Source organism: Heloderma suspectum, chromosome 1, assembly GCF_057233095.1.
Source record: "Heloderma suspectum isolate Gila_16-S chromosome 1, 16-S_ref, whole genome shotgun sequence".
NCBI classification, from domain to species: domain Eukaryota; kingdom Metazoa; phylum Chordata; class Lepidosauria; order Squamata; family Helodermatidae; genus Heloderma; species Heloderma suspectum.
Window position 1 is genome coordinate 414747016 of NC_139458.1, and position 23610 is coordinate 414770625.

Below are 23610 nucleotides of genomic sequence, written 5' to 3' on the forward strand. Positions count from 1 at the left end.
ATGCCAACCAGCTGAATCCTAGCCCACAAACTCACACTGCAATCCTATGCGCATTTACTCGGGAGTGCCTTAGAACTCAGTGGGAATTATTTTTGTGGAAATAAGCATCTGTTTATACCATCCATATGCTTTCAGGTCAACTGAAAAAGGACTATGCCTTGAACTAATCACATATTCTGGACCTCTGGATCCCAAGCCTCTACTGCTCTCCGAGCAAAGCTCCTACTGTCAATAGCGAACCATCCAGAGAATATTTTCTCTGAATCTTCAAATAAAAAGGCCAATCGGGCTGATGTTTAAGCCAAAGGCTGCTGAATACACAGTCATTTGATAAGAGGGTTGGTAATGGGTTAATAACAGGAAGCAGAGGATGGGAATAAGTGAACAGTTCTTGCAATGGCAGGAGGCAAGCAATGGGGTCCTCTAAGGATCTGAATTGTGATTAGTGCCATTTAACTTTAAATGATCACAACCTTATACGCAATCATGGGGTGAGCAGTAAGACTGCCACTGTTTTCAGGATGGTGAAAATGTAAATGGATTGCAAAGAGCTCTGAAAGGGTATCTCCAAATTAGGTGAATATGAAAAGGACATGGTAACGTGATGTACAGTGGGGGCCGGAGGATGGGGGGGAACAGCTGCCCATGGAGGCTCAGGTGTCAGCCGTGAGCTGGGCAGCACTGTACCAACTCCATCTGAGATGGCAGCTGCACCTCTACCTCCCTAACCATCTGCTCCCATCAGTAGTTCATGCCCTGGTCTCCTCTCACCTAGACTACTGTAATGCACTCTATGTGGGGTAACCCTTGAAGACGGTTCGGAAGTTGCAGCCGGTGCAGAATGCGGCAGCCCACCTGATTAAAAGGCAGCTGTCAGCAAGACCACATCACTCCAGTGCTGAAGGGGTTGCACTGGTTACCAGTTGTTTTCCAGGCCCAATTCAAGGTGTTGGCATTGACCTTTAAAACCCTATATGGTTCCAGCCCAGTCTATCTTAAGGAGTGCCTCCAACAACACCAGGGACACCGCTCAACAAGATGGGCCTCGGAAGGTCTTCTCTCTGTCCCATCAGCCAGGACAGCTAGCCTGTGAGGACTAGGCAGAGGGCCTTTTCTGTGGTGGCCCCCACTCTGTGGAATTCCCTCCCTAGTGACCTCCACCATGCCCCCTCTTTGATGAGCTTCTGCTAGGCTTTGAAAACCTGGCTGGTTCAGGTGGGCATTTGGGGTGGGCTAGGGTTTTTTAGAGCAATGTTGTTTTGTTCAGTTGATTATGTAAATTTGTTGTATCTCGTGTTGTTATTTGTACTGCACGCCACCTAGAGTGACCGGGTAGTCAGCCACATGGGCAGCTAATAAATCTAATAAATAAATAAATCCTAAATTTTATATATACACTCTGAAATGGCAGAGACTAGATAGGAAAGAGATCTTGGGGATGTGGTGCATAGCTCAATGAAACTGTCAATTTGGGGTGCTGTTGCAATGAAAAAGGTCTTCCCCATAAGGGAAAGCTAAAATATCGGCGGCTTTTTAGTTTACGTGTGGGGGAGATGACTAACGCAGGGGCAAGGAGAAGTTTATAAAATCATGAACAGTTTGGAAAAAGTGTATAGAGAGGTTTCCCCCCTGCCCTTCTTCCCTTATAACACCAGAACTCCGGGTAACCCAATAAAATTGATACATAGTATATTCAGGATAGATGGGAAAAAGAACTTCTTTGTGCAATATATAATGAACTTATGGGATTGGATATAGAATACCCATTGGCAGAACTCCGCCCACAGGATGCTCCACTGGAGGAGGGGAGAAGGAGGCGGCCACTTTCAGATTCCTACTTCCCTTTATAGCTCCCTGTGTGCCCCCCCACCATCTGGCCGTGGGACCCTCCAGAACAGTGAGGAAGGTGGTGCTGGGGACTACAGGGACAAAACTGGTAAAACACTGCATCATAAGAACATAAGAAGAGTCATGCAGAATCAAACCAAGGGCCCATATTGTCCTGCAGTCTGTTCCCACAGTGGCCAAACAGCTGTGCCAATGGGAAACCCACAAGAAGGACATGAGTGCAATAGCACCCTCCTATTTGTGTTTCCCAGCATCTGCTATGCAGAGGTATACTGCTTCTGATACCAGGGGTAATATATAGGCATCATGTATAATAGCCATCGAAAGCCTTCTCCTCCACAAATTTGTCTAGCCCCATTTTAAAGCCATCTAAATTGGTGGCCATCATTACATCTTGTGGCCTCCTCCTCCTCCCCTCCAGTGGGAGCCTCCGCAGGATCTCAGTCCCTTCTGCAAACTAAAGGAGGTCTTCCCTTTGTGGAAAGGCAAATCTGGATCCAACCCATGGAATTCAGTCCTCGGAATGGGGCGACGGCTGCTGACTTAGGCAGCTTTGAAAGGGGATTAGACAAATTCATAAAGGAAAAGGCTATCCACAGCTACTAGTCATGGAGGCAGAATGGGCAGTAGTCGTGATGGGGAGAACAGCAAGTGGGAAGCTATTGCCCTTATACCCCTTCTTGTGCGCTGCCCAGAGTCATCTGGTCGGCAATGGTCAGAAACGGGATGTTGGATGAGATGCGCATTCGGTCTGATCCAGCAGAGCTCTTCTAACATTCCTAATGTCCTCACGTTAGTTGACATGTTATGAGTTGGCATGTGAACAAGATGATATGGAAGAAGGTGCCAGGAACAGGGGACGCAAGTACTACCAACGGTGCTGTGCAGTTGGTCAGTGCACGGGAAGTGCAAAATGGCCCCAAAAGGCCATTTTGGCCCCAAAATGGCCCCAAAAGCCAGATAAAGGAGACCAAGCCTGTCTGTCGTTTTGGGGCAGACACAATGGGTCTTGCATGTTGCTGTTATTCTTGTTGTTGTGTCTTGCATGTTGCTGTCATCGTCATTTACTGAATTTCTTAATCGCCTATCTCTTTAAAAAGACCCAAGGCAACTTACAACAAAATGGTTAGGGCACAATCCTATGCACGTTTAGACAGAAAGAGGTCCTACAACTCCCGGCAATCCCCAGCCAGCCATGCTGGCTGGGGAATGCTGGGAATTGTAGGACCTCTTTCTGCCTAACATGCATAGGATTGCACCCTAAAACATTTTACCTAAAAAGAATTTCCATTAAAAATACCAAAACATGTAAACAGGAAGAACTGCTTACCTGGGGGTGGTAGACACTCAGAGATTTCACTTTGTGTAATGGCAGCAAGACCCGGATAAGGAACATCTTGTGCTCTTCCTTCAGGGGCAAAGCAAATCCATTGATTATACTGAGGAGAAGGGAGAGAATCGTAAACATCCAGGGCTCACACACACACGTACGTGTGTGTGTGTGTGTGTGTGTGTGTGTACAGAAAGCTGTTCCCAAAATTCCACCTTGCTGTTGCCACATCACCAGGATATCTGTAGGAAACATCTGTAAAGCTCCCAACAACCCAGCGGCACAATTCAAAGCATGCCTTCTTGGAAGACGCTTAGCAGCATGAAAAAATGGGAATCTCATGTAAAAGCATGGGTGATAATCAGCTATCCCTTGCCAAAGAGCCTTCTACAGAATGTGAAGGGAACGAAAGGCCCTTACCTCCCTAAAATCTCTAACAGTTCTGCAATCCCATTATGGTGCTCTGTCTCGTAGATGAACCTGGAGTAAAGAGAAATCAGTGTCAAGCACAAAATGCAGGCTACCTAGAAGCTGGCCTCATGAGGCTGATATATACTCTGCATGCAGGAGAAGGAGGAGGAGGAGGGCGGCACATTCTGTTCCAGGGAAAACCAAATTCTGAAAACATAAGAACACCTGCGTGTATTGGCTTACTTTAGTCTGCTTCCAACATTGGGGTATACAGACAAATCTGAATGTTTCTGGACAAGGAATTCAGTGACCAAAGGCACAAATCCTATGTGTGTTTAGACAAAAGAAGTCTGACAACTCCCAGCATCCCCCAGCCAGCATGTCTGGATGGAGCATGCTGGAAGTTGTAGGATGTTTTCTGTTTAAACATGCATAGGATTGCACCCTCAGGGAAGGCATGGAGACAGAGTATTAAAAGGGGGCAGCAGTGAACAGAAGCAATGGGGGAGGAAGGGGAATTGCACTGTGCCCTGAGATGCTGGAGCCCAGCTGCTCAGAGCCCTGCTTCTTATTCTTCCATCCAGATGAACTGCTTAACGACTTCTAAGATCGTATTTATTTATTTATTTATTATACTTCTATACTGCTCGATATAATAAAATCTCTAAGCAGTTCACACTAAAATACAAATCAAGCACAATGTAAAAACAATAATAAATAACGACGGGAGAGACAACAACAAAACAGAGCATTACAGCCTGTGTACACAAAGATGCTCTCAAGGGGTGTTTGAAGCTTGCCACAGTTTCTGCCTCTCAAACCATGTGTGGGAGTGTTCCACAGGGTGGATCCCACCACTGAGAAGGGCCATTTATATGTTATTACCTGGCAACGTTCTATTGGTCACAGAACAACCAATAAGGCCTCCTTTGAATATCTCAGGGGTCGACTGGTGTATATAGGGGAAGGCAATCAGCTAGGTATCCTGGTCCCGCGTTATTTGGGGCTTTGTAAACAACAGAACCTTGAACATGGCTTGAACATTACAGCATAGTTGTGATGTGTGTATAGCTAGGTGCTCTGAGCACTGTAACTGCTGTAGTTACAGTGCACTGTAACTTCCACACCCACTAGCTGCAGGACAGCTCTAGAAAGAGCACGTTACAGTAGTTTAAACATGAGGTTACCAGTGCATGGATCACAGTGGCTATGCTGTCCCTATCCAGGGACGGGTGTAGTTGGAGCACCAATCGAAATTGGTAATGGGTGCTCTGGGCCACTGAGTTCACCCTGGACTGCCAGTGACAAGGATGGATTAAGGAGCACCCCCAACTACATACCTGCTCCTTCAGAGGGAGTGTAACCCCATTTTCCCTGCAGCCATGTGAATCAAAAATGTTTGAAGTGGATGCCTTATGAATTGATACTTTGTTTTGTTACCCAATTTATTTTATTAATTTCTTTCATTTCTATTCCGCCCAACAGCCGAAGCTCTTTGGGCAGTTTCCACATTTTATCATTGTAATGCAGGCTCATCGCGGTCCGAGCAGTGACTTTTCAGGAACAGGGAACAAGCCTCTAAGGAAAGAGACAGCTATTTATCCATATCTCAAAACTGGCTGCGCAGTAATGGGCAGGAGAGATAGGGTGTACATCCAGGGGTTCTTTTAAGGGAGAACATGGCCTAAGCTAAGAAGTTAGCTTTTGTCTAGGCCGTTTGCCTGGTAAACTTACTCAGTAAGTGCAGCGAACAAGGAATCCTAACTTGAAGAACGATATTATGGCACCATGGTTTCCATTCATTTCCTGTGTTGAAGCACTTAAAAGTTTTGACCAAGTACAGTTGCCTGTATTTTTTCTGATTAATACAAGCATACACGCAAAATGACATACACTCACACACGCTCCTTTTATACATTGTATAAATGGTATTTTTCCTCTTTCATTAGGTATTGAACTCCTACTTAGACCATTTTATTGTCCATGTCCATAAGCATATCAGTTATAGACCAAGATTTATAATTAGTCTTTAGTGATTTTGATTTATTATTATGTACGTTCTTTTTTGTTGCTTTTCTTTTGTTACTCTTATTTCGAAATAAAATAAAATTTCATGATAAAAAAAGAATGGTGAAAAAAAACTAATCTGCTTATCTAACCTAAGGAATTAAAGGGGATCCAAAATAAATCTAGCCCAAGCCCTTAAGTCAGGGTAGAATCCTCCATATGCAAACACTCCCAACAGATTAAACATTGCCTGGAACTAGTATTTACCTGTAAAATATGTTGTTGATCTGCCGTCGTATATATGCTCGGAGGCCCAAGAACTTCCCATAAATCCTATGCAAAATGGTCTTCAAAAAGTCCCGTTCTCTGGGATCTTCACTGTCAAACAGGTCCAGCAGCTGTGGAAGGAGGATGTAATCAGCCCTGGAGTCACGAGCACACAAAGGGTGAATCCAGATGGTGGTTCCCTTCACACCCACTTCAATGCTTGAGCACTAACCACAAGTGTGGGCAGCAGCTGGAACACTTTGCAGTACCTTTTTTGCACTGTTATAATTATGTTGCTCCAGACTGTTCCACATGTGCTGGTCCCACATTTACAGAACCCTGTGTTAAGAAACCAGAGACCAATACAGCCCTAGCCAGCACCCATTATTTCAAACATCTGGTGCTCTTCTAGAGATATAAAAAAGGGAATGAGGTTTCCCAAGTTTCACCGTCAGTAAACACTGCCGTCGGAAGCAGGAATTATAAACATTTACATTAACTTTATTGCTGAAAATTTATGTAAGTATTTTTATTTTATGTTTTCCTTAAAATTATGATTTGGGGACTTGCAGTCCTTTAATTATATGCCGGTATTCTTTGTTTAGGAACCTCCTAGCCTTGAAGATTTGAGAAGTCCATTGTAGGAGGGCATTCATTAGCTTTATTATTGCTTTAGTATTTTGGTTCTGATAAGAACTTCAGTTATAAACCAATGGGTAAGTTCTTGCTGAATAAAAATACTCATTCCATTTCGCAACCTTATCTTCCTAACCAACATTTTTATTTAAATTCACAGGTTTATTTATATCTGTTAAGTATTTGTTTTATTATGTGTATAAAAATCTTTGTAGTTTGACCACTGAGGAAGACCTGTGTTGAAACGTGTTTGGTCATTTCATATTATTCCATACTGTGGCTGTATTGATTATTTTAATTTGTGTGTTTATATAAAAAATTTAGTATAAAGATTCTAAAAAAAAAATTCTTTAGAGTTTTAAACTGCACTAATTTGTGGTGCATCCCAATTCGATGTTGTCATGTTTTGAGCAGCTGGGATACATATTTCCTTTGTGTTTGCGCCCACATTTACAGAACCCTGTGTTAAGAAACCAGACACCAATACAGCTCGGAGGTGTCAGTGCATATAGCCTGCAAGGCCCTTAGCAGTGGAGACTCCAAAATCCAAAATGACACAGGATAGTACATGAGTCTTTTGTGTGCCCAAAGCCTGATAAGATACAGAGTGAGTTTGGTTGACACAACTACCCATGGGTTGTTTAAACCATGGGTTGTCAGGAGCAAGCATGCTGCCTCTGGTTCACTCTTCACTTCTGTTTTCAATTAACAACCTATGCTTGCCCCACTCATAGGTAGTTAGTGTGACATCCAAACCCAGACACAAATCTGCAGTTTGTTGATGGGTTAACTCTTGATTGTTTAACCCCTAAATAACCCAGAAGGTCCAGGTTTGGACATCACCTTAACAACCTACAAATGGGGCAAGTGAAGGTTGTTAATTGAAAGTAGAAGTGAGAAGCATGCTGGACACAGCATACTCACTCACTCCCACTCACCCTGCCAATTTGTGGGCTAAATAACGCATGAATTGGTGTTTCAAGTGAATTTGGTCACATTTTCCAATCACTGCAACAGATTAGTACTTGTGTACATACACATGCCCCTTCATGGATCACTGCCTTGTTGTGGCGAAGGGGCTTGCGTGACTCAGTGAAGCCATAAGCTATGCCGTGCAGGGCCACCCAAGATGGACAGGTCATGGTGGAGAGTTCTGACAAAATGTGGTCCCCTGGAGAAAGAAATGGCAACCCAATCTAGTATTCTTGCCAAGAAAACCCCATGGAACGTATCACAAGGCTAAAAGATACGATGCCGGAAGATGAGCCCCTCAGGTTGGAAGGTGTCCAATATACTACTGGGGAAGAGCAGAGGGAATTTCCAAGTAGTGCCAGAAAGGGTGAAGCGGCTGGGCCAAAGCCCAAAGGACAATCAGCTGTGGATGTGTCTGGTGGTGAAAAGAAAGTCCGATGCTGTAAAGAACAATATTGTTTAGGAACCTGGAATGTAAGATCAATGAATCGAGGTAAGCTGCAGGTGGTCAAACATGAGATGGCAAGATTGAACATCGACATCTTGGGAATCAGCGAACTAAAATGGACAAGCATGGGCGAATTTAATTCAGGTGACCATTATATCTACTACTGTGGGCAAGAATCCCTTGGAAGAAATGGAGTAACACTCATAGTCAACAAAAGGGTGGGAAAAGCAGTACTGGGGTACAATCTCAAAAACGATAGAATGAGCTCAGTACGAATCCAAGGCAAGCCATTCAACATCACAGTAATTCAAGTCTATGCCCCAACCACTGATGCCAAAGAAGCTGAGGTTGATCGGTTCTATGAAGACCTACAACACCTTCTAGAACTAACACCAAAAAAAGATGTCCTTTTCATCATGGGGGATTGGAATGCTAAAATAGGAAGTCAAGAAATCACCAGGATAACAGGCAAGCATGGCCTTGGTGTACAAAATGAAGCAGGACAAAGGCTAGTAGAGTTTGCCAAGAGAACATGCAGATCATAGCAAACACTCTTTTCCAACAGCACAAGAGGCGACTCTACACATGGACATCACCAGATGGTCAATATCGAAATCAGATTGATTATGTCCTTTGCAGCCAAAGATGGAGAAGTTCTATACAGTCAGTAAAAACAAGACCTGGAGCTGACTGTGGGCCAGATCATGAGCTGCTTCTTGCAAAATTTTGGCTTAAATTGAAGAACGTAGGGAAAACCACTAAACCATTCAGGTATGACCTCAATCATATCCCTTATGAATATACAGTGGAGGTGAGGAATAGATTTCAGGGATTAGACCTGATAGACAGAGTGCCTGAGGAACTATGGACGGAGGTCCGTAACATTGTTCAGGAGGCAGCAACTCAATCCATCCCAAAGAAAAAGAAATGCAAGAAAGCCAAGTGGCTGTCTGATGAGGCTTTACAAGTAGCTGAGGAAAGAAGGGAAGCGAAAAGCAAGGAGAAAGGGGAAGAGATATCCAACTGAATGCAGATTTCAAGAGAATAGCAAGGAGAGACAAGAAGGCCTTCTTAAATGAATAATGCAAAGAAATCGAAGAAAACAATAGAATGGGAAAGACTAGAGATCTCTTCAAGAAAATTGGAGATCTCAAGGGAACGTTTTGTGCAAAGACGGGCATGATAAAGGACAAAGAAGGCAGGGACCTAACAGAAGCAGCTGAGATTAAGAAGAGGTGGAAAGAATACACAGAAGAACTATACAGGAAAGATCTGAATGTCCCTGATAGCCATGATAGTGCGGTCACTGAACTTGAGCCGGACATCCTCGAGAGTGAAGTCAAGTGGGCCTTGGGAAGCATTACTAACAACAAAGCTAGCGGAGATGACAGTCTTCCAGCAGAGCCATTTAAAATCCTAAAAGATGATGCTGTTAAAGTGCTGCACTCAATATGCCAACACATTTGGAACACTCAACAGTGGCCACAAGACTGGAAAAGGTCAGTTTACATTCCAATTCCAAAGAAGGGCAATGCCAAAGAGTGTTCAAACTACCGCACAATTGCGCTCATTTCACATGCCAGCAAGGTGATGCTCAAAATCCTACAAGCTAGGCTTCAGCAGTATGTAAACCGAGAACTACCGGAAGTACAAGCTGGGTTTCGAAGAGGCAGAGGAACTAGAGATCAAATCGCCAACATTCGCTGGATCATGCAGAAAGCAAGAGAATCCCAGAAAAAGTCTATTTCTGCTTCACTAACTACGCTACAGCCTTTGATTGTGTGAATCACAACAAACTGTGGCAAATTCTTAAAGAGATGGGAGTACCAGACCACCTTACCTGTCTCCTGAGAAACCTGTACGAGGGACAAGAAGCAACAGTAAGAACCGGACATGGAACAACCGATTAGTTCAAAATTGGGAAAGGAGTACGACAAGGCTGCATATTGTCGCCCTGCTTATTTAACTTATATGCAGAGTACATCATGAGAAATGCCGGGTTGGATGAATCACAGGTCGGAATTAAGATTGCCGGGAGAATTATCAACAACCTCAGATACGCAGACGATACCACCCTAATGGCAGAAAGCGAAAAAGGATCTAAAGAGCCTCTTGTTGAGGGTGAAAGTGGAAAGTGCAAAAGCTGGTTTGAAACTCAACATTAAAAAAACGAAGATCATGGCATCTGGCCCCATCACTTCCTGGCATATAGAAGGGGAAGAAATGGAAGCAGTGACAGATTTTATTTTCTTGGGCTCCAAGATCACCGCAGACGGTGACTGTAGCCATGAAATTGAAAGACGCTTGCTCCTTGGGAGGAAAGCTATGGCAAACCTAGACAGCATAGTAAGAAGCAGAGACATCACCTTGCCGACAAAGATTCATATAATCAAAGCTATGGTTTTTCCAGTAGCAACGTATGGCTGTGAGAGCTGGACTATAAGGAATGCTGAGCGCCGAAGAATTGATGCCTTTGAACTGTGGTGCTGGAGAAGACTGTTACGAGTCCCCTGGATTGCAAGGAGGTCAAATCAGTCCATCCTAAAGGAAATCAACCCTGAGTGCTCATTGGAAGGACAGATACTGAAGCTGAAACTCAAATATTTTGGCCACCTAATGCGAAGAGAAAACTCCCTGGAAAAGGCCCTAATGCTGGGAAAGATTGAAGGCAAAAGGAGAAGGGGACGGCAGAGGATGAGATGGCTAGATAGCATCACCGATGCAATGATATGGACTTGAGCACACGCCGGGAGAGAGCGGAGGACAGGAAGGCCTGGCGTGCTATGGTCCATGGGGTCACGAAGAGTCGGACACGACTTAATGACTGACCAACAACAACACATACACACATCCTCCAGGAGTCTTATGAAGCAACTTTATACTACGAACCAGAAGTAGAGAAATATCTACCCCAGATGTGGCTATATTTTGTTTTGCCATTTGAGCCTGAGTATTATCTGTATTGTTTTGCCTTTTGAACCTGAAAATTATTCAACAAATCAACCTCTAATTTGTCAACTGCCCAGACAACTTTAAAAAAATGTATTTTTCAAGTAACTACACATTCATGTAACAAGTTACACCAGCCTTCCCCAACCTGGTGCCCTCCACATGTATTGGATCATAACTCTCAGCGATCCCCAGACAGCATGGCTGTCTGGAGAATGCTGGGAGTTGTAGTCTAACACAACTGGAGGGCATCAGGTTGGGGAAGGCTGAGTTACACAAACCATCCACGCTCAATTCCTGCAAAGAAACTCAATAATCTAGATTTTATCATAGATATGAACTTCAATCATCATATAGGATAAAAGTTAATGCTCATGTGCAATCCAGAGAAAACTAAGAAGCAAAAGAAAAGAATACATGAGCCACAAGTCTTTGTTTTAACTATTTCTAAAACAAATAAATAGCAGCAGCAGCATCAAGAATCTAATTGCACATGGACCCTTCGTTAAGATAATCGCTTCTTGCCCCTGCAGCTGTTCTAGGTTCTCAAGAAAGAGACTTTTGGCTGTGCTCTTCTGCACCCTCACCCATCACAACTATCTCTTCTTTCAACTCATGTGCAAAGTGAAGAGGGGTGAAAAGCAAGGTGGAAAGAAGGTGAAACTACTTACTGACAATACAAACTTCTGGTCAATATATTTCTTGGCTATGTTTGGTTGGAAGTCTGGTGACTCCAGGAACCTCAGAAAGAATTCATATACCAGCTAAGAAAGCAGAGAGAGACAGAAAAAGGATTATTTATACATACCACACCTGTAATTTCTACTGCATGCCAGCTGCTTTGGTATTAATTCCTAACCACCTGTGACAACAAATTTATCTAGATAAGGATAAAGAAGAGGGGATCAGATACAGGGGCTCACCCTGTGCAGCAGGCACAACGCTGGCTCCAAAAGAGAAGACCTGCACCATTTCAACCAACGGTGGTTCATTCTGTTCAGCAGAAGGTCCAGGGGCTACAGTTCTGAATTACAGGGGCTGGCAACACGCGCAAGTGGCCATCTTCCCCTCCTGCTGCCAAATTTGCCACTGCAGCAAAATCACACCTATTTAGGAGGGAAAGAAGGCACATGGGGCACGCACACTTTCTTTCCGAGTGGGACTGCACTCCCGGAACCGCGATTCTGCTCGGAAACTGTGCACACTCCCCATGCGCCTTGTTTCCCTGCTGAATTGGTGCAATATTTGCCACTGTAGCAGCAAATTTGGCAAAAGTAAATTCGGCGTGGGTGGGGTGCAGCCCTCAGTGAGTTCCAGCCCTCCCCCCACCCCCAATCGCTATAGTACAAAACTAATTGTGACTGCAGCATGGATAGCTGATAGGGAAAATGCAACCTGCTCCCTGAACAAAGCCCCAAAGCAGATTTAGGGTACAACCTTATGCATGTATCGACAGAAAAAAGTCCTACAGCTCCCAGCATTCCGCAGCCAGCCATGCTGGTTGGGGAATGCTGGGAGTTGTAGAGGACTGCGCCTTTAGCGTGTAGCTAAACAGGACCTGTAGACTTAGGCTGAATACAGATGTGCTTGAGTGGTGAGCCCACTGTGGATCCACACTTACCCCTTTGGGGCCTGATGTACAAACTTCCCAACTGAATTAAGCTCAGGAGGAACTGGTTCTTCTAGTTTCCAGGTGAAACAAGCTGTGCAGAATGCTAATTGGCCAGCTCTCATGACAATCATGAAGCCACTTCCTCACCCCCCCCCCCCAGCTGGCTGTGCAAAGTGCTGACTGACTGCCCCTTGAGCCATTTCCCCCTTTCTCAACAGCAATGTTTCAAGTTTTTAAAATAACAACTGCTATTATTATTAGTAGCAGTAGTATAAAAATGGCGCCAAATACACTAGATAACGTGCCAGGCACCCAAAGAAGGAAAAAATGAAATGAAAAAGCCTCCCCGAAACATGGTGAAGGGAACTAGCAGTTTATATAAGAAATTAGAAAATAATCTGCAGAAGGCCAAGAGGAATTATGTTTAGAACTTTATAGCTTTAGTGTGACAGTTCTTCAAAATGATAAAGGTGACAAAACAGGAGACAAGACAGAATGGGGATAAGAAGATCATTGGCACTTAGAAACTAAAAGAAAAAAGTATGTAGTACCAGAGAGATAGGACTGCTGATTGGCACAGGAAAGAACAGCAGAGGTGATGTGCCTAGAGAAAGCTTTTATCTTTCTTTCTCCAGCCAGTGAGACAACAGATTTGTCACACAAACTCAGAGGAAGTTGGTGGAAACTTATTTATTTGTTTGTTTGTTTATTTATTTATTACATCAATATCCCACCTTTTTTCCTCCTTAAAGAACCAAAGGGCGGCATACATAATCCTTCTCCTCTCCATTTTATCCTTACAACAACAGTCCTGTGAGGTAGGTTGGGCTGAGAGTCTGTAACTGGCCCAAAGTCACCCAGTGAGCTTCCATGGCTGAGTGGGGACTAGAACCTGGATCTCCTGACTCCCTGTCCAACAGTGTCACCACTACACCACACTGGTGGAATCATAGGCAATTCAGCTCAGCAGGGTTCTGATTCAGTGACTGAAGACCTGCATTATCATACTGGCTGGAGTAGCAATTGCAGGCATGACACAAGACAGTCTAACCAAATGCATGTTTACTCAGGAGAGAACCTCACCAAATTCAAAGAGACTTTGCTCCCAGGCACAGGGCTGCATCCCCAGCAGGACATCTTGGAGACTGTCATCTCCACCAGCTCCACCTCCTAGCCCTCATTCAAGCAGCTCCACGGAAAATCTAAAAACCAACTCTCAGTGGAATTTACTGTTACTTCTGCTTGGAAAGATCCATGTGCTCTCCGCCACTTCCACTTCTAAAGCATCCCAAGAGGTCTGGCTTATACACATGGGGCCAAACGATGGCTATTTCTTCTTTTTCACATGTAGGCCGCAGTTGGTTCTCCATCAACCCAAGGAATAGCCTAGCTAGGGCACAGCTGAAAGCAGCCTTCCTCAACTTGGAGCCCTTCGGATGTGTTGGACTACAACTCCCACCATCCCCAGCCAGCATGGCCATTGGGAAAAGCTGGCCTAAAGGCATACGATGCCACAACTTTGCTAAAGTGAAGTGTGTCTAGTTCTAGCCCAAGGGTAGGTAATACCTGCCCGGACCCTAAGATCGTCTTTAGAGGCCCTCCCCTGGGTGCCCCTGCCAAATAAGGTGAGGCGGGTGGCTACTAAGGAGAGGGCCTTTTCAGTGGTGGCACCCCACTTATGAAATAAAACTTCCCAGAGAGGCTTGCCTGGTGCCTCTACTGTGGTCTTTTCAGCACCTTTTTATTTCCCCAGGCTTTTTAGTTCTTGGTTTTTTAACGCGTGTTGTGTTTTCAGATCTTTACCCTGGTTTTATCCTGGTTTAAACTTTTAGAAAGTTTTATATTATGTTTTATCATGTTGTATTTCAGGGTTTTAATTTCTGTGAACTGCCCAGAGAACTTTGGCTATTGGGCGGTATACAAATTTAATAAAATAACCTCCCCCTGAGCCTGCAAATTGCCCTGTTGATACCTGTGATTTATTTTATTTTAAAATTTTAATAGTTTTTCTGGGTGGTTGGGAGCACTCCAAAGTGAAACACTGGTCTTCAGTCGCTTGCGATCTTTATTCCCCAGAGACTCTCTTAGAAAGTAAAGATGGCAAGTGGCTGGAGGCCAGTGCTTCACTCTGAAGTGCTGCCAACCTCTTCGGGTGGAAATGGGGAAGGAAGAAAAGGACAGAACCCACTGTCACTGTCTGGTAAGGAGGAAGGCTTCGGGATGGCAGCAGGGCAGCTGCGGGATGATTGTGGGGTGATCCAAGATAACAGGAGGAGACCAGGACTGAAAGAGAGACAGAGACATGAGTGACTGGGGTGAATGTATCTTGTGTACTGGAAGTGTGGGATAAGAAACAGAGAGCAAGTTTAGGGGAGGGTGATCCTGAATGAGAGACAATTGTGGGTTTGTCTTTTGGGGCTCCATCTCTGCCAGACAAACAGAATTGTAGGCAATTTACTCGTCTTTTAGCCTCAACAGTTTGCCTTTCTGTAGAATTATTATTATTAATATACATATTAGTAGTAGTAGTAGTATCATCAACATTTCCATACCACCCAATAGCCAATAGCCCAAAATTAAAACTATAGAACACAACATGATAAAACGTAATACAAATCCTTTAGAAGTTTAAAAGGGAATAAAACCAGGATAAAAACCAGCAGTAGGGAAAGATTTAAAAACACAGCAAAACGCTTTTAAAAACAAACTGAAGAATTACAAAGCCGGGGGGTGGGTTGTTTAAACCTGGTGCTGAAAAGACTACAATGTAGTGTTTTATGGCTGGCTGAACCCAACACGGCAGCCATGTGGTGAATGAACACCCCCCCATGACAGCCATTTTGCGACAGTGCTCATGACACTCTCAAAATACCCAAATGTGCCCACCTGCTCAAAAAGACAGGAAATCCCTGCTCTAGTCAGTGCCTGGACAGAAGCCTGCCCAGGAAACATTCACAGACTTGAGTTTCATCATGGACAGAAAGCGGGATATAAATGTAATAAAAGAAATGTCACTTTAATACCTGAAGGTGTGGCCAAGCAGCTTCTAGCGTAGGTTCATCTTCCTCAGGATCAAACTCCGCTCCCGTGGGATTGGATGATGGGGGAAGCGTCCGGAAGAGATTCACTGAAAACTGATGGATGCAACAAGTGAGACGTTTCTACAGATTGACTCAATGGCTCGACCCAATCCCACATTATTAGGAGACCACTTTAACCCAACACACCTTAACTTTACACATAAGTACCCCCCACCCCCAAAAAAACTCTGGGAAAAGAAGAAATGACAAGCTTCATGCCAAATCCAAATTCCAACAGGCCTATAGTGAGACAAGCATTTATCTGCTGCTCTGTATTCTATGTGTAGTTCTGTACCCACCTCTGACGCTATTAATACGGTCACTTTCAGCGTGTCAACAACTGACTGATGCTGTGAGGCCAGCTGGTGTTCACCCGAGATGCTTACTTTCTCCAAAATCCATACAGTGTAATACTTTTATTAGGCCAAAGGTCACGAAAAATGTGCAAGCTTTCAGGATCGCCAGATGTCTTCATCAGGCAAGATGTTATAACACCTCCCCCTATCAGCTGGGTATTCTTAACGGAAGCAGAGAATGCGGGCTTGGGGGGCAGGGGTGTAGCAGCATTGAGACGCGCTGCCAGGAGCAATGCGCGGAAAGCAGGCCAGGCTCACCATGATCACGGCTTCAGGGTAGATGGCCTCCGTGACGACGTCCCGGTTGTGCGTGATGTACTCCACCATTTCGTTCAGACCCGCTCGCTTCACCTCTTTGAACTTCAAGTCACTGAGCGGGTCAGAGACAAAGTCAAAGAGGACGCAGCACTGCCGCAACTTCTGTATGAACAGCTCTTCCCGTTCGTGAGGAGGCGCATCTGAGAGAGAGGGCCAAAAAAAAGAAAAAGAATTGCTCTGCTGTTCCCAAGAAGTGTGTTGCAGCCCATCAGCTGGACACGGGCATCAAAACAGGTCGAGGCAATTTATTCTTTAATGCATTTCTAAGGGCGCGATTCTGTCGAGATGCCTGTCAGCCTCCACGCTCAGAGGCTGATGGGAATTCTATGCAGAGTGGGAGGAGCGCAGAGGCAATCTTTGCCTCCACACTCCTCCCGCTTTGCATTTTTGCTAGGCGGGCTTTTTCACCCATTTAGCTGGAGCTCTGCAGAGTGGGAGGGAAGGAGGTTGGGGAGGCCAGAGGATTCTCCGTAAGCCGGCCTCCCCAGTCCCATCCCGCCCCCAAGAACCACTCCCTTTCCCTCCTCTCCAAGTCACATTTGCAGAGGAGCTCAGACCCTTGGGTCCAAGAGATCCAGGAATCCAAACTCTCCTATGCCCCCCAGTGCTGTCTAGGGTTCATAGTGTTGCTCTGTCCATTGGCTTTCAAAACTGCAGTCCTCCCAATGCAAATAATGATATAAAAGATACAATTCTATCACTGAGCCGCATCCAATGATGTCTGTGCACCACTGGGACCCACACTACTGGTGCAACAGGAAAATACTGCTTCCTAAAGCAACTAGAAACAAATCGAAACACTCATGTTCATAATGGAACAGGTCAGTGGAACCCACAGAAGTGAGCCCCACTGACCTGCCTGCTCTGGAAATAAATGTTTTGGCCGATTTCCAGGGTTCCTCTGGGAAGCACCAGCTCCCTGTTATGCTGACAATGGGTCCCACTGGTGCAACATACTCAGCAGAGATCCAGCGACAGCACTGGATACTACCTAGTATAACAAGTTTATTTTAAAAATCATGAATTAATTAAACCAATTGAAGAATGAACCAGTCACAAAAGCAACAAATGTAATAAAAAAACCCTTTCAATTAAAAGCTAAAGAAAACAAACATGCCTTTAAAACCCTCGTATGGAGTCACTCATATATTTCTTGGGAGGGGGAGACTCTATTGGGCACCCTATTTCTAGTACCCACGGACATTACGGATCTTAATGGCAGGCCAGCCAGTAGGGCCTCCGACGATGATCTTAACACATGGGCAGGTTCGTAATTTTCCCCAACCTGGTGCTCTCCAGTTGTTGGACTGCAACCTGGCACCCTCCAGATGTGTTGGGCTGCAACTTGGCGCTCTCCAGACTGTCCAACCTGGCACCCTCCAGATATGTTGAACCGCAACTCCCCAACCTGGTGCCCTCCAGATGTGTTGGACAGCAATGGCTGGGAATTCTGGGAGTTGCAGTCCAACACATCTGGAGGGCACCAGATTGGGGAAGGGTGGTGTAGGCAATCCTTCAAATGACCTGAACTGTCTGATCCATAGGTGATTCACCTGCCTGGTGGTTACGGAATACCAGTGGAATGTACTTTGGGTTCTTAATCAAATAACAAGTCAAATAGTTAATTTTTGTCGAGCTTTGTTTTACTGTTGAGTTTTATTGGTGAGAATGAGCATTTGACATACAAGGACTTGATACCACTCCTACTGGCAGCCGCTAGCTTGAAGTGGCAGCCCCCTAGAAAACAGGGGAGGAATTATCAGAAAGAAGATGGAAGGGTAGAATACGGTCGGTGGTATTCTCAGAGAAGCTGACACATAAAATGAGAGTGTCGAAAGGCCCTGAAACTAGGGAGATGTTTATAATGGTGTGGTGCCTGTTTATAACATATATGAATGAGAAATCAGAAACACACCATCTACCTGACATGCTATATACATTTTGGAGGGACATTCTATAAACGACTTCCAATGGCGCAATTTCTGTATCCTGAAAATAACATGTTGCATATTAAGCTGAACCTTTACAGACTTTAATAAAAACATCAACAACAAAATAACCTGAGCCCAAACCGTTTAAGACTGTAGCAGTCAAAATCAGCACTTTGAATCGGGCCTGGAGATACACTGGCAACCAATGCAGCTGGTACAGAATGGGTGCTGTGTGATCCAACCACCTAAGCCCAACAAGGGCCATTCTGCACCAGCGGAGGCTTCCAAGCTGACTTCACAGGTGACCTTCCTTCTCCCTCTGTGCACCCCTTTACAGTCCCTTCTGCTCTGCGGAAGTTTACCAAGAGCTACTGCTGTGAGTGAGCTGTGAGCCAAGAAGGTCCTAGTTCACCTGAGCTATGACCCACTGAGGGACCTAGCCCCTCCCCATTTATTAATATGGGAATAACACTACTAGCCCACCTTACAGGGCTGTTGTTGCAATTACAGAGCCAAAATGCGCATAGCATTTTGAATGCAAGATCTAATTTTAAGATCTAATAAAAGGTTAATTTTCCTCATTAATAGAAAAACCTTTCTACTGAATCAAGCTAAAGGTTTATCTAGTCCAAAATTCTGTCTTCAACAGCGACGAGCTGAACAGCCTTCTTTGCCCTGTGCTTTGAGCCGCTTTCCCCATTCCCTGTCGATCCCCTTCCTTATCCTTCACATCTACTCTCGAACCCTATGGATTAACCGAAGCTTTAAGTTGCCGCATAGCATCTCACTCAGGTGTTTAGTTCCTCTATTTAGGGCACATGCTCTTGCACTATTCTCATTCATTTCAATCTCATGCTTTGTTCACACACATCATTCATAATGTGGTGCAATGTTCTGGAATGTAGTGTAAGATTTTTGCGCAGCATGGAGAGGCAAAAGATGGCTAGAAATGTTTGTAAGCGGGGGGGTGGGGGAGGATTTGGATAGTGCTAAATCAAATCTGCCCAACTCAGTTTTGAAGGTGCCAAATTAAGATGCCTTGGTCAAGCCACTGCAGCCTTTGTTCCACAGATAGACAAATTGTTTCAGATGAATTGCTTCAGATTTCTTGCAAACAGTCAGTCACCACTGCTACCCACTCAGGTTTTTGACGACCCCCAGTCTCCCAGAACCATGGAGTATCTGGGTCCTCAGTTTATGGAAATAATATGCCTGGTCAATTTAGTGGTAGCAAAAATCTACTTCCCAATCTTCTTGAAGAAGGAGACAGTTCGGAAGGTCCCATATAACACCCACATCTATTTTACAGAGCTTACGTTCTCTGTGCCTCCTCCAAGGGAGGTTTGGAAAATGGCAACAAGGAAGAGGGCCTTCTCGGTGACAGCACAGCAATTGCGCAATGCTCTTTTTAGTTAGATGCGCCTGGCACCAGCATTGTCATCTTTTTGGTGCCAGGTTACAATGTCTACTCCCAGGCATTTGATAGCATATGATGAGGCTTTTTAATGTTAGTTTTTTCTCGGGTCATGGTCGTTTTATTGTTAATTGTTTTTAACTGTTTCAAACTGTTCTAAAAATTTTCTATGTTAAAGATTTTATATTATGTTTAATTGTGTTGTGAATCTCCGAGGTAGCTTTGGCTGCTGAGCAATACAGAAATGTAATTCATGCAATGACATGTAAGGTCTGGATAAACATACATAACTCAGAACATGCAGAGGAACACCTGCAAAACACTAAGCAAGCTATGAGCTACTTACCCCAGCACAATCTGCATTGTGAATAATTTACTTCAGTTTAATCAGGGTAACAGCCCTCCTTCCACCCGAGGACTCCCAAATGCAGGAACCCACCTGATCATCCAAAGGCAAGAGGTCCCTGGGGGTAGGGCCCTAAGAAATTCTGCATATGGGAGGGGCCGTAGCTCACTGGTAGAACACATGCTTTGCATGCAGAAAGGCCCAGGTTCAATGCCTGGTACCTCCAGGTAGGGCTGGGAAAGAATCCTGCCTGAATCCCTGGAGAGCCACTGCCAGTCAGCGTCGAGAATACTGGGCTAGATGGACCCATGGTCTGACTCAGTATAAGGCAGCTTCTTATGTTCCTATGTTTACAAAAAGAGGTTTGTAGGGATTTCCCGGATATGTTTCCACCCAGGTTTCCAGACACCCCGCCCACCGTGTACTCCCTTACTTCTCAGCAAATGTATGCAAAGTTATTTCGTTTGCCTAAGTTATTCTGAGTGTGGAATCTGGATTTCCTTTGGTGCAGAATCCATACAGTGATGGCAGAATACATCCTTGCCCTGCTCGTAGCTTCCCTAACATGAAGGGAGAATAACTATGATGGCATGTCTTTCCTTCCAGAAGACAGCTCATTGGAAAACTTAACAGAGTGTGGTGTGATGCCTTTCCACACTTAGGAGCTCTCCTTTCCTTTCAGCACTGCAATCACATCGATCAGCATGACTCACTGCTGAATCAATTCCCATCTTTACCTGGAGATATTTTCCAGTGTGGCACATGGATTAACCAGCCACCGCTTGCTAGCTCAAAGGCTCCTGAATCGATTCTTACCTTTAAGGGCAGGGAGCTTTTGAAGCTCCCGGTTTTTGCTTAAGTTGAAACGAGAGGAGCTCTGTCGTCGCTCCTTCTTTACAATCTGGGGTCCCCCTGAATACTTGATCTTATTCAGTTGTGTTGGTGGAGGAGTGCTGTTGCTGGGACGCTTATTTGAGGTCTGCTGCTGCTGCTGCTGCTGCTGGACCTGAGGAGAGAACAAAAAATATATACGTATAAATCCAGACTGAACTTTATCATGTTTAAGGTAAGTATGCAATTTGTTCTCCACCCAAACTATACTATTGTGATTTTAAAAATGTTTACTTTGGGCCACCAATGGCACCCATTCCATGCTCTAAACCTGGAATTAAATCCTGCTGGGACTGGAAGTATCTAGGAATCACTGCCACATATTGTCACTTTTAATCATCTCTCATCATTGGTGTGGATACCCCTGCTGCAATTTAAAGTGAATCTGTTGCTTGTTATTGCAATATGATACTGGTTCTCCTTGAATCACCAAGACTCCAGCGCATTAGATGCTATCTAAACCTAGAAGACAATGATTCTCATAGTGGCCTGGTTTAGATTATCATAGCCAAGTTTATTAATCCAGGATATAAAAGAGCGTTTTGCCTGCGCACAAAGCCCCTTCGCTCCTCCCTTCACGGTGCACACAGTCAAACCATCAACCCTCTAGTTCAGGGATGAACAGACTTCAGGTTTGTGGGATCTTGAGTCAGTCAGGACGCAATCCTATGCATGTTTAGACAGAAAAAAGTCCTAGAATTTCCAGAATGCCCCACCAGCATGGCTGGCTGAAGGGATGCTGGGAGTTGTAGGACTTTTTTCTGTCTAAACATTAATAGCCTTGTGCCCACAGTTAATTTTATTGCATATAGCCATAGGTTCTTACAGTTTTGCATGTAACCATAGGTTCTTACAATTTTATAGTCACAAGCAGAAAAACAGATTTAAAAATATCTAAAAAGAGATTGAACAAGCCAATCAAATCAATTCATCATGTGACAACTTACAGCAACAATTATTAGGAACTTTCCTCTAATCTTTTTAGCAGCCACTGTGAATAAAGCCACCTGACTGGTTACATAAGGATCCATATCTACAAGTAGTTTACACATTTGCTCAGCCAAATTTCTATCGGACATTCTCCCAAACAAAGGCACAAGAAATCATTTCCTGGGACTAGCCAGAAGTCACAGAAGAATATGCAATGACTAATTTTCTCTATTTGTGAAGCCCCACATATACAAAGATGTTGAAGTATGGGAACATTTGCATACTTCCTGTCCAAATTTGAAGAAGGCCTAGTCTGGAAGCATAATTCCGTAAATGCCTTCTACTTCTTTTTATTAGAACTCCAAGGTCCACCAAGCCAAGTGCAAAACAGTGACTCAGGAAGGCAGATATGCGCTAAGAATTAAGGAACGGGGTGCTTCTGCACACATGCTCAGCCCAGGAATTTGTGATCAGTACCACAACCAAACTCACAAGTCCTTTGACACAAAAATCCACTCTTGGTTGCCTTCCGCCAATACTTTTTTCAGCAACCTAATTCAAGGAGAAAGCTTTTTAGTTTTTGCAATTGTTAGACAAAGTAAAGTCAATAGAAACCCTTACTGCAAGTCACCCAGAGATCTACCCAATCTACCTTATGCCCACCTCTGTTCTAATTAACCATAATTTCATGTTTCGTCTGAACCAAGAAGCTATGGCTACCAGCTTTGGAACAAGCCAGGATATAAAACCACAGTTTGAAGTTGGTTTAATATCCTGTCTTGTTGCGAAGCCTCCCACTCACCCGGTTCATCCATCCTGTTTGGATGAAACAGGAAACTATGGTTAATTAGAGGCTTTCAAGTTCGTCTGCTTGTAAAGGGAGGAGCAAAGTTCTTATAATGACCAGCTGGGATGGAAACAGTTTGGGAAGAGGAGGAGCCAAAAGGAACAGGTCTCTCAGGAGAGTGGATGGAGTGGCCCTGCCTCCCTCTACTGCAGCCTGATGGAAGTGTTGCTGCCACATCTGAGTGATGCTTGCCAAGCACCCTGCAGAAAGTTTGCTTTGGTTCATCAAATCCTAGCGATGTGGAAGACAGAAGTTTGTTAGAGCTGGAAGCCCCATCTTCCAAAAGTATGTTTCTTCATTTGTTTTCCTGCTTTTGACTCCTTGTAGACTAAAGCAACAAGTGAAAATTGCTTTCTGAGACCCCCTTTGGGATAGCTGAAAGGAGAAACGGGCATCAGCAAGATCTCTGACACCCTCTCTTCATCCTGGGCAGGGAAAAGCAATTTGTGAAAACAGCAAAGCTGTTCATGTCCCATAAGAAGAGCTTTAGAAAGAAGAAATTACCATGGAAAACTCAACGCTGTATGGGTTTATTATATGCAGGCACAATCCCTGCTGGATATCAAGGTGCTCCTACAACAGGTTATGAGAGAGCTAACCAATTTGGAATTGTTGTTATATTCAGATATATCTGATTCAGTGACGTTTAATTTCCTATTTTGCAGGATCCTGAATCTAAGAAATGTATGACTTTTATGGAAAAATTAGGACTTGGCTCTTGCTAAGGAAATTTTCAGCAAAGCACAGTCTGACATTTGGGGCCCCAAATCATTTAAAATCTATTTACTCAAATTTAAGGGAACTCGTTTTTGAGGTAGCTGCAAGGCAGCACTTGACCTTGTATACACTGCCCTACTTTAAGAAGTTAGTATCTGACAATACCTGCAAAAAATATAGTCAGAAGTGTTCATATTTCCACAAATGGTCCCAAGGTGGCAAGATGAAACCACTCTGGTCAGTGGCTTTATCTAAAGAAAAGGTAATTGTTGGAATACACCTCCAGGATGCTCCTAAAAC

General features: G+C 44.3%; 1 protein-coding gene across 1 annotated transcript in view; it reads right to left on the reverse strand.

Moving 5' to 3' along the window:
• Nucleotides 1-23610, reverse strand: part of PPP2R5D (protein phosphatase 2 regulatory subunit B'delta) — a 58252-nt gene that overhangs the window by 17409 nt on the left and 17233 nt on the right. The window contains exons 3-9 of the mRNA XM_084829064.1: nt 20742-20931; nt 16175-16374; nt 15504-15614; nt 11540-11632; nt 5864-5994; nt 3599-3658; nt 3179-3287 (exon numbers count right to left, since the gene is read on the reverse strand). Coding sequence (XP_084685190.1) covers nt 3179-3287; nt 3599-3658; nt 5864-5994; nt 11540-11632; nt 15504-15614; nt 16175-16374; nt 20742-20931 — 894 coding nt within the window. The remainder of the gene's footprint in view (nt 1-3178; nt 3288-3598; nt 3659-5863; nt 5995-11539; nt 11633-15503; nt 15615-16174; nt 16375-20741; nt 20932-23610) is intronic.